We start from the raw sequence: 17,039 nt of genomic DNA, 5'->3' as shown, positions 1-17,039 counted from the left end.
GCAATCTGCAATATGCAGATGACACAACCTTGCTTGCTGAAAGTGAAGAGGACTTGAAACACTGTTGAAGATCAAAGACCACAGCCTTCAGTATGGATTACGCCTCAACATAAAGAAAACAAAAATCCTCACAAATGGACCAATAAGCAACATCATGAGAAACACAGAAAAGATTGAAGTTGTCAAGGAGTTCATTTTACTTGGATTCACAATCAATGCCCACAGAAGCAGCAGTCAAGAAATAAACAATGTATTACATTGGGCAAATCTGCTACAAAAGACCTTTTACACATGTTAAAAAGCAAAGATGTCAGCTTGAAGACTAAGGTGTGCCTGACCCAAGCTATGGTGTTTTCAATTGCCTCACATGCACGTGAAAGCTGGACAATGAACAAGGAAGACCGAAGAAAAATCGACACCTTTGAATACGGTGTTGGCGAAGAGTATTATATATACCATGTATAAGGAACACCGAAGAAAAATCGACACCTTTGAATTACGGTGTTGACAAAGAATTGGAATTCAATATTTTTACCATTTATCGTGATGTTGCTTATTGGTCCACTTGTGAGGTTTTTTGTTTTCTTTATGTTGAAGTGTAATCCATACTGAAGTGTGTGGTCTTTGATCTTCATCAGGAAGTGCTTCAAGTCCTCTTCATTTTCAGCAAGCAAGGTTGTGTCATCTGCATATCACAGGTTGTTAATGAGCCTTCCTCCAATCCTAGTACCTCATTTTTCTTCATACAGTTCAGCTTCTGTGGTTATTTGTTCAGCATACAGGTTGAATAAGTATGGTGAAAGGGTACAAACCTGACACACACCTTTGCTGATTTTAAACCACACAGTATTCCTTTGTTCCGTTCAAATGACTGCCTGTTGATCTATGCCCAGGTTCCTCATGAGCCAATTGTTCTGGAATTCCTATTCTTCGCAATGTTATTCATAATTTGTTATGACCCACACAGTCGAATGCCTTTGCATAGTCAATAAATACACATAAACATCTGTCTGGTGTTCTGTGTTTTCAGCCAAGATCCATCTGACATCAACAGTGATATCGCTCATTCACAATCTCTTTCTAATCCAGCTTTAATTTCTGGCAGTTCCCTGTCTATGTACTGCTGCAACCATTTTTTAACTATCTTCAGCAAAATTTTACTTGCGTGTGGTTTTAATGATATTGTTTGATAATTTCCGCATTCTGTTGAATCTCCTTTCTTTGGAATGGGCACAAATATGTATCTCTTCCAGTCGGTTGGCCGGGTAGCTGTCTTCCAAATTTCTTGACATAGACAAGCGAGTGCTTCCAACGTTACATCCTTTTGTTGAAACATCTCAATTGGTATCCCGTCAATTCTGGAGCCTTGTTTTTCACCAACGCTTTCAGTGGATTTGGACTTCTTCCTTCAGTACCATTGCTACCTCCTGAAATGGTTGAACATTGATAAAATTTTTTTTGGTATAGTGATTCTGTGTATTCCTTCCATCTTCTTTTGATGTTTCCTGCATTATCCAATATTTTGGCAGTAGAACCTTCAAAACTGCAACTCCAGGCTTGAATTTTTTCTTCAGTTCTTTCAGCTTGTGAAATGCCAAGTGTGTTCTTCCTTTTGGATTTCTAACCCCAGGTCTTTGCACATTTCATTATAATACTTTACTTTGTCTTCTTGAGCTACTCTTTGAAATCTTCTGTTGATCTCTTTTACATGATCTTTTCTTCCATTCACTTTAGCTACTCTATGTTCAAGAGCAAGTTTTAGAGTCTCTTTTGATGTTCATTTTGGCCTTTTCTTTCTTTTTTAATGGACTTCTGCTTTCTTCATGTTTGATGTCATCCCACAACTCGCCTGGTCTTTGATCATTTGTGTTCTATGCATCAAATCTATTCTTGAGATGGTCTCTAAATTTAGGTGGGGTACACTGATGGTCGTTTTGGCTCTCCTGGATTTGTTCTAATTTTCTTCAACTTCAACTTGAACTTGCATATGAGCAAATGTTGGTCTGTTGCATAGTCTGCCCCTGGCCTGGTTCTGACTGATGATATCAAGCTTCTCCATTGTGTCTTTCCACGGACGTAGTCAATTCGATTCCTGTGTGTTCTATCCAGTGAGGTCCACGTGTACAGTCCCCATTTATGTTTTTGAAGAAAGGTATTTGCAATGAATAAGTCGTTAGTTTTGCAAAATCCTATCATTCGATCTCCGATGTCATCTCTCTAACCAAGGCCATATTTTCCAACTATTGATCCTTTTTCTTTGTTTTTAGCTTTCACATTCCAATCACCCATAATTATCAGTGCATCTTGATTACATGTTTGTTCAATTTCAGTTTGCAGAAGCTAGTAAACACCTTCACTTTCTTCATCTTTTTTTTATTGAACTTTAGTTAAGGGTTTATAGAACAAACTAATTTCTCGTCAAACAGTTAGTACACACATTGTTGTATGATATTGGTTAACAACCCCATGACATGTCAACACTCTCCCTTCTCAACCCTGGGTTTCCTATTACCGGCTTTCCTGTTCCCTCCTACCTTCCAGTCCCACCCCAGGGCTGGTGTGACCCTTTAGTCTTATTTTGTTCCATGGGCCAGCTCAATCTTTGGCTGAAGGGTGAATCTCAGGAGTGACCTCATTACTGAGCTGAAAGGGTGTCTGGGGGACATAGTCTCAGGGTTTCTCTAGTCTCTGTCAGGCCAGCAAATCTTATCTTTCTTTTTGAGTTAGAGTTTTGTTCTACATCTTTCTCCAGCTCTGTCCAGGACCCCCTATTGTGACCCCTGCCTGAGCAGTCAGTGGTGCTAGCCCCGCACCATCCAGTTGTACTGGACTCAGTCTGATGGCGGCTGTGGTAGATGTGGTCCATTAGTCCTTTAGACTAATCTTTCCCTTGTATTTTTAGTTTTTTTCATTCTTCTTTGCTCCCAAACGGGTGAGACCAGTGCAGTATTCTAGATGGCTGCTCACACGCTTTTAAGACCCTAGATGCTACTCATCAAAGTAGAATGCAGAACGTTTTCTTTATAAACTATGTTATGCCAATTGAGCTAGATATAGACATTCCCTGAGACCATGGTCCCCACAGCCCTCAGCCCAGCAATTCAGTCCCTCCTGGAGTTTGGATGTGCTTATGGAGCTACCACGGCCCTGCCTTAAACAGGCTGTGCTGGCTTCCCCAGTATTGTGCACTGTGTTACCCTTCACCAAAGTTACTGCTTTTCTATTGTCTATTAGGTTTTTTTTCCATCCCCACCCCTCCCCTCCCTTGTAACCATCAAAGATTGTTTCTTTTTGTATGTAAACATTTGTGAGTTTTTACAGTAGTCGTCTCATACAATATTTATCCTTTTGTGATTGACTTGTTTTACTTAGCATAACGCCGTCCAGATGCATCCATATAACGTGTGATGATTCACAGATTCATCTTGTTCTTTAGTGTTGTGTAATACTCCATCATGTATGTGTACCAGTTTGTTTATCCATTCACCTGTTGATCGTCATCTAGGTTGTTTCCATATTTTTGCTATTGTGAATATTGCTGCAATGAATATGGGTGTACATATATCTATTTGTGTGAAACGACTCTTATTTCTCTAGGATATATTCCTAGGAGTGGGATTGCTGGGTCATATGGTATTTGTATTTCTAACTTTCTAAGGAAGTGCCACATCATTTTCCGAAATGGTTATATCATCTTGCATTCCCCCCAGCAGTGCATAAGAGTTCTGATCTCCTCGCAGCCTCTCCAACATTTGTTATTTCCTGTTTTTTTTTTTTTGCGCCAGTAATACTGGGGTGAGATGGTATCTCATTGTGGTTTTGATTTGCATTTCTCTAATAGCTTGCAATTGTGAGCATTTACTCATGTGCCTGTTGGCCACTTGAATGTCATCTTTGGTGAAGTGTCTGTTCCTTTCCTTTGCCCATTTTTCAATTGGATTATTTGTCTTTTTGTTGTAGAGATGTTGGATTTTCTTGTAGATTTTAGACATTAGACTTTTGTGTGTTTTGTAATAGCCAATTTTTTTTCCCCAGCCTGTAGGTTCTCTTTTTATTCTTTTTGTGAAGTCTTTTGATGAGCATAAGTGTTTAATTATTAGAAGACCCCAGTTATTTAGCTTACCTTCTGGGGTTTGTGTGTTGTTGATTGTGGTTTGTATCCTGTTAATGCTGTGTCTTAGGGCCTCTAACATTGATCCTATTCTTTCTTCTATGAACTTTATGGCTTTATGTTTAGGTCTTTGATCCACTTTGGGTTAGTTTTTGTATATGGTATGTATATGGGTCCTGTTTTGTTTTTTTGCAGATGGACATCCAGTTTTGCCAGCACCGTTTGTTAAGAATACTGTCTTTTTACCATTTGATGAGCTTTGGGCCCTTGTCTAAGATCAGGTGACCATAGGTGGATGGATTTACATCTGGATTCTCAATTCTGTTCTATTCTTCAATGTATCTGTCGTTGGGCCAGGCCGTTTTGACTATCGTAGCTGTATAGTAGGTTCTGAGATCAGGTAGTGTGAGTCTTTCTACTTTATTCTTCTTCAGTAGCCCTTTACTTATACAGGGCCTCTTTCATTTCTACCTAAAGTTAATGATAAGTTTTTCCATCTCTTTAAAGAATGTTGTTGGTATTTGGATTAGAATTGCATTGTATTTGTAAGTTGCTTTGGATAGGATTGTCATTTTCACAATGTTGGGCCTACCTATCCATAAGTGTGGTACGTTTTTCCATTTATGTTTTGGTTTCTTGCAGTAGTATTGTAGTTTTCTTTGTATAGGTCTTTTACATCCCTGGTTAGATTTATTCCCAAGAGTTTTATTTTTTTAGGGGCTATTATAAACGGTATTGTTTTCCTGATTTGCTTTTCATCATTCTCTTTATTGGTGTATAGGAATCCAACTGATTTTTGTATGTTTATCTTGTATCTTGGTACTCTGCTGAATCTTTCTATTAGTCCCAGTAGTTTTCTCGTGGAGTCTTTTGGATTTTCTAAGTATCATGTCATTTGAAATGGTGACAGTTTAACTTCTTCATTACCAATTTGGATTACTTTTATTTCTGTTTCTTGCCTTATTGCTCTAGCTAAGACTTCCAACACAATGTTACATAGGAGTGGTGATAAAGGACATCTTCATTCCTGTTCTCAAGGGGAATGTTTTCAGCCTCTCTCTATTGAGAAATATGTTTTTCATTGATTTTGCATAGATACCCTTTATTATTTTGAGAAATTCCCCTTCTATACCTATTTTATTGGGAGTTTTTATCAGGAGTGGGTGTTGGACTTTGTCAAATGCCTTTTCTGCATTGAGAAGATCATGTGATTCTTTTCTTTCCTATTATATATGCGGTGGATTACACTGATTGATTTTCTAATGTTGAACCATCCTTGCATACCTGGTATGAATCCTACTTGATCATGGTGTATTATTTTTTGATATGCTGAGTTCTGTTGGCTAGAATTACTTTGAGAAATTTTGCATCTATATCCATGAGAGATATTGGTCTGTAATTTTCTTTTTTTGTGGTCTTTGCCTGGTTTTGGCATCAGGGTTATGCTGGCTTCATAGAATAAATTAGGAAGTATTGCTTCCTTTTCTATGTTCTGAAATAGTTTGAGTAGTACTGGTATAAGCTCTTCTCTGAATGTTCGGTAGAATTCTCCTGTGAAGCCACCTGGGCTAGGGCTCTTTTTGGTTGGGAGTTTTTTTAAATTATCTTTTCAATCTCTTGTTATGGGTCTGTTCAGATTTTCAACATCATTTTGTGTTAGTTTGGGTAGGTAGTGTGCCTCTAGAAATTTGTCTATTTCCTCTAGGATTTCAAATTTGTTGGAGTATAGTTTTTCATAATACTCTGTTATGATCTTTTTTATTTCAGTTGGGTCTATTGTAATGTCCCCCATTTCATTTCTTATTTGGGTTATTTCCATCCTCTCCTGTTTTTCTTTTGTCAATTTGGCCAGTAGTTTGTCGATTTTATTGATCCTTTCAAAGAACCAACTTTTTTTTTTTTTTTGATTCTTTCTATTGTTTTTCTATTCTCTGTTTCATCTATTTTTGCTCTGATCTTTATTATTTCCTTTCTTCTGGTGGCCGTGGGCTTCTTTCGCTGTTCTCTTTTTATTTGTTTAAGTTGCATAACTAATGTTTTGATATTGTCCCTTCTTTTTGATGTGTGCATCTAGTGGTATAAATTGACCTCCAAGAACTGCCTTCGCTGTGTCTCAAAAGTTTTCGTATGATGTGTTTTCATTCTTGTTTGATTCTAGGAACTTCTTGCTTCCATTTTTGATTTCTTCTATTACCCAATGGTTTTTGAGCAGGGTGTTATTCAGTTTCCATGTAATCGATTTTTTTCACCTACTCTTCCTGTTGTTAATTTCTACTTTGATGGCATCGTGGTCAGAGAAGGTACTTTGTATTATCTCAGTGTTTTGGATTTTTTGGGGGGTTGCTCTGTGGCCTAAGATGTGGTCTATTTTGGAGAACGTTCTATGTGCATTGGAAAAGAACGCGTACTTTGCAGCTGTTGGGTGGAGTGTTCTATATATGTCTATGAGGTCAAGTTGGCTGATTGTGCTCTTTAGCTCCTCCGTATCTTTGTTTAGTTTCTTGCTAGATGTTCTGTCCTTTACTGAGAGTGGTGTATTGAAGTCTCCTACTATTATTGTGGAACTGTCAATTTCTGTTTTTAGTGCTGTTAGAGTTTGTTTTATGTATTTTGGAGCCCTGTCGTAGGGTGTGTAGATGTTTATTATGGTTAAGTCTTTGTGATGTATCGTCCCTTTAATTGTTAAATAGTGCCTGTCTTTGTCTTTTATGGTGGATTTTGTTTGAAAGTCTATGTTATCTGAGATTAGTATTGCCACTCCTGCTCTTTTTGGGTAGTTTTTTGCTTGATATATATTTTTTTATCCTTCGATTTTTAATAAATTTACATCTTTGTTTCTCAGGTGTGTCTCTTTTAGACAGCATATTGATGGATCCTTTTTTTTTTTAATCCATTGTGTCACTCTGTGTCTCTTTATGGGTGCATTTAGGCCATTTACATTCAGTGTAGTTATCGTTAAGTGTGAGTTTACTGCTATCATTTGTAGTGCTTTTTTTTTGTGGTGCTGACATTTTCTTTGTTCCTCTTTCTTGCCTTGCTGAGTTCCTTTTGTTTGTGTATTTCTTTTTCATTTCTTTTATTTTTGTAGATTTTGTTTTTATCAAGAGTTTGTTTTTCTTCTTTATTTTGATGAGTAGGTTTAACTTTCTTTGTGGTTACTTTGAAATTTACCCTTATCTTCCTAGGTTTGAACCACTCTATTATTACTCGGTATCGCCTTGCCTTCCTCTCCATTAGAAAATTCTATACCTATACCATTTATTTCTTATATTGTTCTGATGTTGTTGTCATTTATGGATTAACCTCTCTGGTTCCCCGTTGCAACTGTTTGGTTTTGGATAGTCCTTGAGAGTTCATTTCCTAGGTTGGTATCTGGGTGGTATAATCTCGCATCCTAGATTCAAGCTATGGTCTAATGCTGTTTGTTCTCAGACCAAAGGACTCACTTTAATAATTCTTGTAAATTTGGTTTAGTTTTTACTTATTCCCTTAATTTCTGTTTATCTACAAGTGTCCTAATTTCGCCATTATATTTGGATGAAAGTTTTGCAGGATATATTATTCTTGGTTGGTAATTTTTTTCTTTCAAAGTTTTATATATGTCACCCCATTGCCTTCTTGCCTGCGTGGTTTCTGCCAAATAATCAGAGCTTAGTCTTACTTTTTCTACTCTGTATGTGATTTTTAATTTTTCTCTAGCTGCTCCCAGGATTTTTTCTTTGTGTTTGGTTTTAGCGAGTGTGATTATGACATGCCTTGGTGTTTTTCTTTTGGGGTCCATCCTATATGGGGTTCGTTGACCTTCTTGGATGGTCGTCTTTTCATCATTCATGATATTAGGGAAGTTTTCTGTCAGGAATTCTTCAGTTTTCCTCTCTGTGTTTTCCTTTTTCTCTCCCTGTTCTGGAACTCCGATCACTCACAAATTTTTGGTTTTGATTGTATCCCACATAATTCTTAGGGTGTCTTCATTCTTTTTCCTAATTTTTTCTCAGAGTTTTATCCAAGCGTTTGTCTTCAATTTGGCTGATTCTGTCTTCCATTGTTTCAAACCTGCTCTTCAGCACTTCTATGACACTCTCGACGCCTGAAATCTTGTTGTCTATCTTTTGGATTTCTAATTGTTGTTTTTTATGACTTCTAGTTGATTAATTTTGGCATTTTATTCTGGTGTTACTTTCCTGAATTGTTTCATTTTTTTTTTGTCTGTATTTTCCATGAATTTGTCTGCCTTTTACAAAAATTTGCCTATTTTTTCCCTCATTTTTGTCTGCTTTTTGCTTCAACTCTTGGATTCCTCTGAATACTAGAGATTTGAATTCCCTGTCAGGTAGTTTTAGTGCCTTTTTTTCTACTGGAAAGTCATCCAGTGTTTTATTTTGATTGCCTACTGGAACCATCCTGTCCGTTTTTTTTTTTTTTTTTAAATATGTTTTGGTATTGTCTGCTGTCTTTGGGACATTCACTAGTTATTTTCTTTGTTGATTGTAGATTTGTTTGTTTCATCCTTTTTTTGTTTTGTTTTGTTTTGTTTGGTTATGTCTGAGCAGATGGGCTGTGTGTTCTTTGTTGTTTGTTAATCTGTAGTCATGATACTTTTCACCTCCTTGTCCAATGGGCAGGGCTAGTCAATCAGCTATGGTGCAACAGGGCAGGCCCAGCTGAAGGGGAGGGGCTGGGATGGGTTGTTTGTGGTATGTACTAGTGTCCTACAGGCTGGCCAGGAATCAGTGCTTGGCAGGTTCCAGTAGGCCATGCCTGTGCTGCTATGGGGTGCAATGTTCAGTGCATGGTGCAGGTAGGCAGGAAAGAGGGGGGAGGTTGTGATGTGTGGAACTAATAGGGGTATGGGAGAAAGGAGAGAGAAAGAGGAGCCAAAAACAAACAAACAAAGAAAGGAAGAAAAAAAAAATGCTAAAGGAGCTTGCCACTGATGTGGGGGGATGAGAAACCAAGAAATGGAGAAGAGCAAAAAGAAAAAAAAAGGGAATAAGAAAGAAAAATAATAACTAGATAAAAATTTAGAAAAGAAAAAAAGAAAAGAAAAGCCCCCAAGAGGCCCGGAGTCTGTCTGGTGGGGCACTAAGACTGTGGAAGTGGCTCCCAGACTGCACAGTACAGCCTGGCTAGAGGGGGTATAGATGTCACACAGAGCCAGGTGTTCAGGAGACAGGAATTGAGGATAAATGTAGAGAGACGAGAACTGAGAAATGAAGAAAGACAGAAAGAGAAAAAGAAAGAGAAAAGAAAAAAAAAGAAAGAAAGAAAGAAAAAGAGAAATGCTCCCAGGGATTCCACCTACCTGGCTGCGCAGATTGGGGGAGTGGCTCCTAAGCCATGCAGTGAAGCCCGGCTAGAAGGTGCTCTCAAGCTGCGAAAGAAAAAGAAAACAAACAAACAAAACAATACAAAACAGAACAAAACAAAGCAAAACAAGGAAGAAAAAAAGCCCCAGGGACCCCACCAGCGTGGTGTCGCTGGCTGCAGGAGTAGTTCGCTGGTCAAGCCTGGCTTCACAGTCTTTCAAGAAGCAAAGATGGCACACTGAGCCAGGTGTTCCAGAGAAAGGAGGGGGAGTTAGTAGGAGGCACAGAAGAAACCAAAAGAGAGGGAAAGAACTAACACCAGCTCAGGGGCCTGGCCAGTGCGGGCAGGGCAAATCCAAGCAGCCCAAGGCCAAAGCAATTGCCTTTCTGCCAAGAGACTGTGGCCGAGGGGAAGCAGGGGTGGCCACCTGGGAGGAAGAACAGGGGTGGTTAGGAAAGAATGTATTGCTGGTTACAGGGTACTCTGTCTCCTGCTGGAAACGTCGTGAAGCTGCTTTCCTGTACTCCCTGTCTGCTGACATCTGACATGGGCTGGGCGAATCCAAGGGGCACGGGAAGGCCCACTTCCTGGCCAGCCAAGCCACCGCAGGTAGAGCAGCCAGGAGAGAATGGGGGGTGGCAGAGCGTATATTGGTGGTTGCTGGGTGCTCTGTCTCCTGCTGGGAGTTCTGCCAAGTTGCTTTCCTGTGCTCCCTGTCTGCTGATCCCCGGCAGGTGTCCAAGATGGCAGGTCTGTGCTGCCTTAACTGATGGGGCCTTCCACACGTATCTCTCCTTGCTTTCTGCCCTCTGTCAGTTTTTTATTTCATTCTGTGCTTGGCTGAGTTATTTATGTCTTCATTTGACACTTCAGGTTCCAGGAATGATGTTTGTCTCTGTTTTACTTAGTTTTTCGTGTCTTTGCTATAGAGGGATATTATCCTATCCCTGACAGCATTGTACTTCAGAATAGATCTTGAAATGTTCTCTTTTGATGATAAATGCGATGCCTTTCCTCTTCATTTTGTCATTCCCGGCATAGTAAACCAAATGATTGATTCAAAATGGCCAATACCAGTCCACTTCAGCTGACTAATGCCTAGGATATTGATTTTTATGCCTTCCATTTCATTTTTGACAACCTCCAAATTTCTTCTTCATACTTCGTACATTCCATGATCCTATTGTTAATGGATGTTTGCAGCTGTTTCTTCTCATTTTGAGTCATACCACATGAGCAAATGAAGGTCCGAAAGCTTTACTCCACCCGTGTCATTAAGGTTGACTCTACATTGAGTACACAGCCCTTTCCAAGTTGTATTTTGAGTGCCTTCTAACCTGAGGGGCTCATCTTCCAGCATTATATCTGACATGTTCTACTGCTGTTCATAAGGCTTTCATTGGCCAATACTTTTTTAGAAGTTGATTGCCAGGTCATTCTTCCTAGTCTGTCTCAATCTGAAAGCACCACTGAAACCTGTCCACCATTGGAGACCCTACTGATAATTGAAATACTGGTGTCATTGCTTCCAGCAGCATAGCAACACACAAGCCACCACAGTAAGACAAACTGACCCATGAGTGGTGGTTTACCTGGCTAGGATTTCTAGATTTACCCTTCCCAAAGGGTCTAAGGCCAGAAAAATTACTTTTGTTTTGTAAATTACACTTCAGTTAAATTGATTAGCAACTTTATTTTAATTGCTTCTGAGGGACTTCATCCCAAAATACTAGAAAGTTTCTAAATTCTACCAAATCCACATCATGAACTTTAAATTGCTTTTGGGATTAGAAGCATCCTCAAAGCAGCAAAGACTAAGTTGCTTTGGTGCTATATCGGCTGGTCCTTTAAAGGATCTTTTACTAATGAAAAGACTGGAAAGAGTCCCAACTGTCATCTTTACTGGAAGTTGTTTCTATTTTGCCACTGGCGAATTGGTTTCTATAATAGTAGTGGCACCTACTTGATATTAATGAGAACCTAGAAGTAAATAGTTATTTTTGTTATCTTACTGAAATGATTAAAATGGAATTGATAAGGCTAGCAATCTGAAAGTAGGACTTCTTCTGTTTTCAACATTTTAATATATAAATATTCTATATTCCAGAGAAATGAGATATAAGTAATTATAGCCAATTGGTAATGTTTAAAAAATTTTGAGTGAAATATCCCTCATAATCATGGTTGTTTCTGAATATGCAGGGCAAAACAGAATAGCAGAGCAGCTTTTGGAGCAGAAGAATCTGACTTCTCTGCAGGGAGAAGATAACATTTATTTTCTCGAAACTGAAGGTAAAAGAGTGAACCCTCTGTTATGGAAACTTCTCAGTTTATACATTTCTTGTTTGACTGTCCATTGAGTCAGGTGCACTAAAATTTTTCTGAAGTCAGCTCGTCATTCATCCTTTGTTAAGGATGACATATTTGTTGTGGAGAAAAAGCATTAGGTTACAGATATATATGATGTTTAAAATGGTCAAATCTCTGTTGACTGTATTTTATATATTAAGATTTTTTGTGGATTGGTCAAAATATTGTAGTGATATTGTATTCAAAATAATTCCAAATACATAATAAAAGTGAGATACATAATTCTAACCCAGTTTCATGTGTTCCGAATCTATTCTTTAACAAGAACATGTATTTTAGAACTAAAGCCTCCTTCATAAGGTTTGAAAGTCTGACTGATTTTTATTTACTTAGAGGCTCCTAATTTATACCTGTGCTATTTGTGTATCCAGTTATAAGTCCACATTAGTTGTAAGGGCAACTACTTAAGGACGCAAACAGTTCTTACAGACACTGTTGTAACAGATCTACATGTATTCCAGCCTTTACAGACTGTTGCTGGTGAAAGAAAATAGTATCATGGGAAGGACCAATCAATCTGTGACAGAATTTGTCCTGCTGGGGCTTTCTGGCTACCCAGAGCTTGAGGCCATTTACTTTGTGTTGGTCCTGTGTATGTACCTGGTGATCCTGCTGGGAAATGGACTCATTATCATTGTAAGTGTCTTCAACTCCCATCTACACACTCCCATGTACTTTTTCCTCAGTAACTTATCATTCTTGGACGTTTGTTATACCAGTTCTTCTATTCCGCTGTTTCTCAGCAGCTTCTTAACTTCAAAGAAAACGATTTCCTTCCCTGGGTGTGGAGTGCAAATGTTTCTCTCTTTTGCTATGGGAGCCACAGAGTGTGTCCTTCTAAGTATGATGGCGTTTGACCGCTATGTGGCCATCTGTAATCCTCTGAGATATCCCATCATCATGAGCAAGGCTTCATATGTGCCTATGGCTGCTGGATCCTGGATTGCAGGGGGTGTCAATTCTGTGCTGCAAACCTCTCTTGCAATGCGGCTTCCTTTCTGTGGGGATAATGTCATTAATCATTTCACTTGTGAAATTTTGGCTGTCTTAAAATTGGCTTGTGCTGACATCTCTGTAAATGTTATTAGCATGATTGTTGCAAATATGATTTTTCTTGTGGTCCCAGTACTTTTCATTTTTATTTCCTATGTTTTCATTCTCTCCACCATCCTGAGGATTCCTTCTGCAGAAGGAAGGCGCAAAGCCTTCTCTACTTGCTCTGCGCACCTGACAGTGGTGATTGTATTCTATGGGACCATCCTCTTTATGTATGCACAGCCCAAGGCTAAAGACTCTTCTGGTGCAGACAAAGAACAAGTTGCAGACAAAATCATCTCTCTTTTCTATGGAGTGGTGACTCCCATGCTCAATCCTCTCATTTACAGTTTGAGGAACAAGGATGTGAAGGCAGCTGTAAAGAATATGCTATGTCAGAAACTCTCCTCTGAGGGATTGTAGACGCAAATATATATTTTTAATTCTTTTACTCCCAATGCAGAGCTAGTTCTCATCCTGAGGTTCCAAAAGAAATATAAGGGCTGGTGGGACTATTAGTTCCTGAAATTTAGTTTTTTTGTTCCTGGTATTTAAATGAGAGAGAGAAATGCAGGACCTATCCTTTCCCTTCAAGTCTGGATTAAGGAGAAGAGGAATAAAAATTAGTGGGTAAAACTACTCACCTTCTCATATATATTAAAATTTAGTTTAACTGTGGAATGAAAAGTTCCATAATCTTATATAAATGGAAATACCATTTTTTACTAAATCTTTTATTCTCTAGACATATAGTTTCTAGTTTTGTAGCACCCTTAGGGAGATCAAGTAGCAAAGTGCCTTGTTAAGGATCAGAGTGCTACAAGTATATGAACTCAACATTAAAAATGATTCATAATAGGGTTGTCTTTGATCATATAGAGGGGAAAGAGGAGCACATTAGGGCATTAGTTACCTGGACTGCGTTAGGGAGGAATAAGAGGTAAAAAATAAAGCTATTTTTTCCCCTAGGGTTGATTTCCTTTTGGCTGCAAACCGTTGAGTACACTTCTGTGCGTAGGTATCTGAGGCAATGTGAAGCTCTGTGTAGACAACCCAGCTGATGGGGAAATTTGGTTTATCATGAGTTTCAAAAGATAAGCAGTGGTGTTGTTGAGTGAAAATTGTTACTGCTAAAGGAGCCCTGGTGACACAATGGTTAAGCTCATGACCAGTAACCAACCAAAATGTTGGCAGTTAGAATCCACTAGCCACTTCTTAGAAACCCTATAGAACAGATCTACTCTGTCTTATAGGGTAGCTATGAGTCAGAATTGACTTGACTGCATAGGGTTTTAAGTGACTAAAAAAATTTTTTTTTTTTTGAAGAAGTTGGTTGCACAATTCTTTGAGAACGTGGTGATATTGGGCTTACAATGTAACAAACTTGACATTTTTGGTAGAATATGAAATTTCAATTTATTCAGTCATTTATTTTTCCATTCAATTATTCAGTCCACCAGTATTTACTGAATAATGGTATTTACTGAATTTACTGAATATTTTTCCCAGGCATTGTGTTAACTGCTGGCTGACATGTAAAAGCAAAAACAAAACAAACAAACAAAAAGACAACAACAACATAAACAGCAAAAAACTGAAACAATCTGAGAATAAAAGCCAAAACTTGGTCAAAGAGCACAAAGTCTTGTGGAATACAGATTGGCACATAAATTAGGGTCAGAAACATTAAAATAAAATTATTTCCAGCTTTTCTCTCTCTGCTACCTTCTAAGCTGGATGCTTTGCATTCATAGAATGTTGGGCCTTTTGGGGGCTGAGCAGAGTAAGGGTGGACTTGGGGTAGTTTAAATGGGCTAACCTGATCTTCATCTGAAGGCTTGTACATCTCTAAGGAAGAAATAAAAGAGGAGAGTGAGAAAGAGGAGTTAGTGGAGTGAGGAAGAAAGCCAGTGCATACTGGAGATTTTAAAGATAGAGAGCAGGAAATATTTAAAGAGATCCTGCAAAAATGGAATTAGAGGAAAAGAAGAAATGACTAAATTGAACTTTTGGAAAGATTTACTGACAGCGTTCTGTGGCTTTCCTCAGTGTCTCTTGAAAATCTCGGTAAAGATACATTCTTGAAGACTCTTGGTAATGGATTCAATGTCTTTTGTAGTATCACTATGCTGAGAGTAGCCATAGATGAGAGTAACCAGATGCAGACTCAAGTGAGTCACAAATATAATGCAGTGTGTTAAGTGGTATTATAGGAGAATGTGTAAATTACTGTGGGACCCAAGGAGGGGGAATCCCAGGAAGGGGAGGGGATAGTTATGCCTGTATGAGTGGGGAAAAACAGTTCTCCTGACGATCTTGTGCAGAAGAATTTTCCCAACAGAGAAAACCACATATAGCAAGACAAAGAATACCACTGAGAGTTTAGAATGATTGGAACCCGAGTTGTATTATTGGTTGTAGAAACAGGCAAGAAGGCTGGAAAGGCAGCTTGGGGCCAAACTGTGGGAGATTCAGCAGCTAAACTATGAAGTCAACATTTCTATAGGTTTCAGATGATCACCCTTTGTTCCCTGGAACCCAGGCGAGTACATCAGTGCTACCACAAGTATGGCTTCAAGGAGTCAGATGTTTGATACTCCCATTCCCCTACTGGCTACAAAAGAGCAACACTGCTTTTGTCTGTTTTATATGCACTGGAGTTCCACTTAATATTTTATTTGCAGAAAAATATTTTCTTGCTAGGAGTTTTTAAGCCACTACTGTGTGCAGTAGAGGAGCACTGGTGATACAGTGATTAAAATGCTGTGCTGCTAATCAAAACGTCAGTGATTTGGACCCACCAGCCACTCCATGGGAGAAAGATGTGGCATTCTGCTTCTGTAAAGATTACAGCCTTAGAAACCCTGTCCAATAGGGTCACTACGAGTTGGAATTTAGGCAGCAGGTATACAGTAGAATCCACTTAAGAGTTACAAGAATGAGACTGATATGATTGGATTGGTTTTTCAGAAAGGTCACAGTGGCACTGGTGAGAGTAAAATGGTAAACGTCTTGATGATAAAGCACCAGGGCTATTACATATTCCTTGTTCAGCCCATAGAATTTAGCCATGCTTTCCTTCTTTCAGGCTTCAGAGTAATTGGTGCCTACCCAACTCTTTGGAGCTTCTGTTTCCTTCCTGAGTGCTTCTGGGATAGATTTGAGTTTCTCAAATATCTTTCCTGGCCCTTTGGTTTAAAAGTTTTACTCTAATTAAATGAGAAAACAGAGAGGAGATAGCAAAGTGACATGAATGAGAACATTACTCAGGTTTAAGAAATCTAGGCTTTGCCAGCATCAACTCTGATATATGGATACTGACTGTATATATTCCTCTTTGAGCCTTGTGTTTCTTTTAGTGCTTTTTTTAATGGTAGCTCTTCCCAGCACTTAGGTCTGAGGGTAAAGTGCATCTAATTATGCACTAATGTCTGTTTCGTTGTATGTTGTTTGAGGGTGGTACTGTTTATATATTCTGCTGCTATTCACAAGGTTTTCATTGGCCATTTTTTTCAGAAGTAGACTGCCAGGTCCTCCTTCCTAGTCTGTCTTAGTTTGGAAGAGACACCGAAACCTGTTCCCCATGGGAGACCCTGCTGGCATGTGAAATACCAGTGGCATAGCTTCCACTGTCACAGAAACACATAAGCCACCACAGTATGACAAACTGAAAGACACATATCTGATATAGTGTTGGAAGATAAGCCCCTTGGGTTGGAAGGCTCTCAAAATACAACTGGGGAAGAGCTGCCTCCTCAAAGTAGATTCGACCTTAATGACATGGATGGAGTAAAACTTTTAGGACCTTCATTTGCTGCTTTGGCACCACTCAGAATGAGAAGAAACAGGTGCAAACATCTGTGAATAATCTGAACATAGAATGTACAAAGTATGTATCTGGGAAAATAAAACAGGATGCATTAAGATCTATATCCTATGCATTAGTGAGCTGCAGTGTAGTGGTTTTGGCCATTTTAAATCAGATAATCATATGGGCTACTATGCCGGGAATGACAAATTGAAGAAGAACAGTGCCGCATTCATTGTCAAAAAGAACATTTCAAGATCTATCCTGAAGTACAATGCAGTCAGTGATAGGAAAATATCTATATACCTGCAAGGAAGCTAATACAACTATTAATCAAATTTACGGACCAACCACTAATGCCAAAGATGATCAAACATGCAATCTAGATGAACTGATAATTACTGGTTA

At 38.7% G+C, this 17,039-nt stretch overlaps 1 protein-coding gene across 1 annotated transcript; it reads left to right on the top strand.

The window, feature by feature from the left end:
• Positions 1-12,286: 12,286 nt before the first annotated feature.
• On the top strand, positions 12,287-13,246 carry LOC126082846 (olfactory receptor 13C7-like). Its single transcript, XM_049895902.1, has one exon. It carries the CDS (start codon positions 12,287-12,289, stop codon positions 13,244-13,246), a length of 960 nt encoding a protein of 319 aa, XP_049751859.1.
• The last annotated feature ends 3,793 nt before the right edge of the window (positions 13,247-17,039 follow it).

Source organism: Elephas maximus, chromosome 9, assembly GCF_024166365.1.
Source record: "Elephas maximus indicus isolate mEleMax1 chromosome 9, mEleMax1 primary haplotype, whole genome shotgun sequence".
NCBI classification, from domain to species: domain Eukaryota; kingdom Metazoa; phylum Chordata; class Mammalia; order Proboscidea; family Elephantidae; genus Elephas; species Elephas maximus.
The sequence above is the reverse complement of the archived record's forward strand: the minus strand, read 5'-3'. Positions and strand labels throughout refer to the sequence as shown.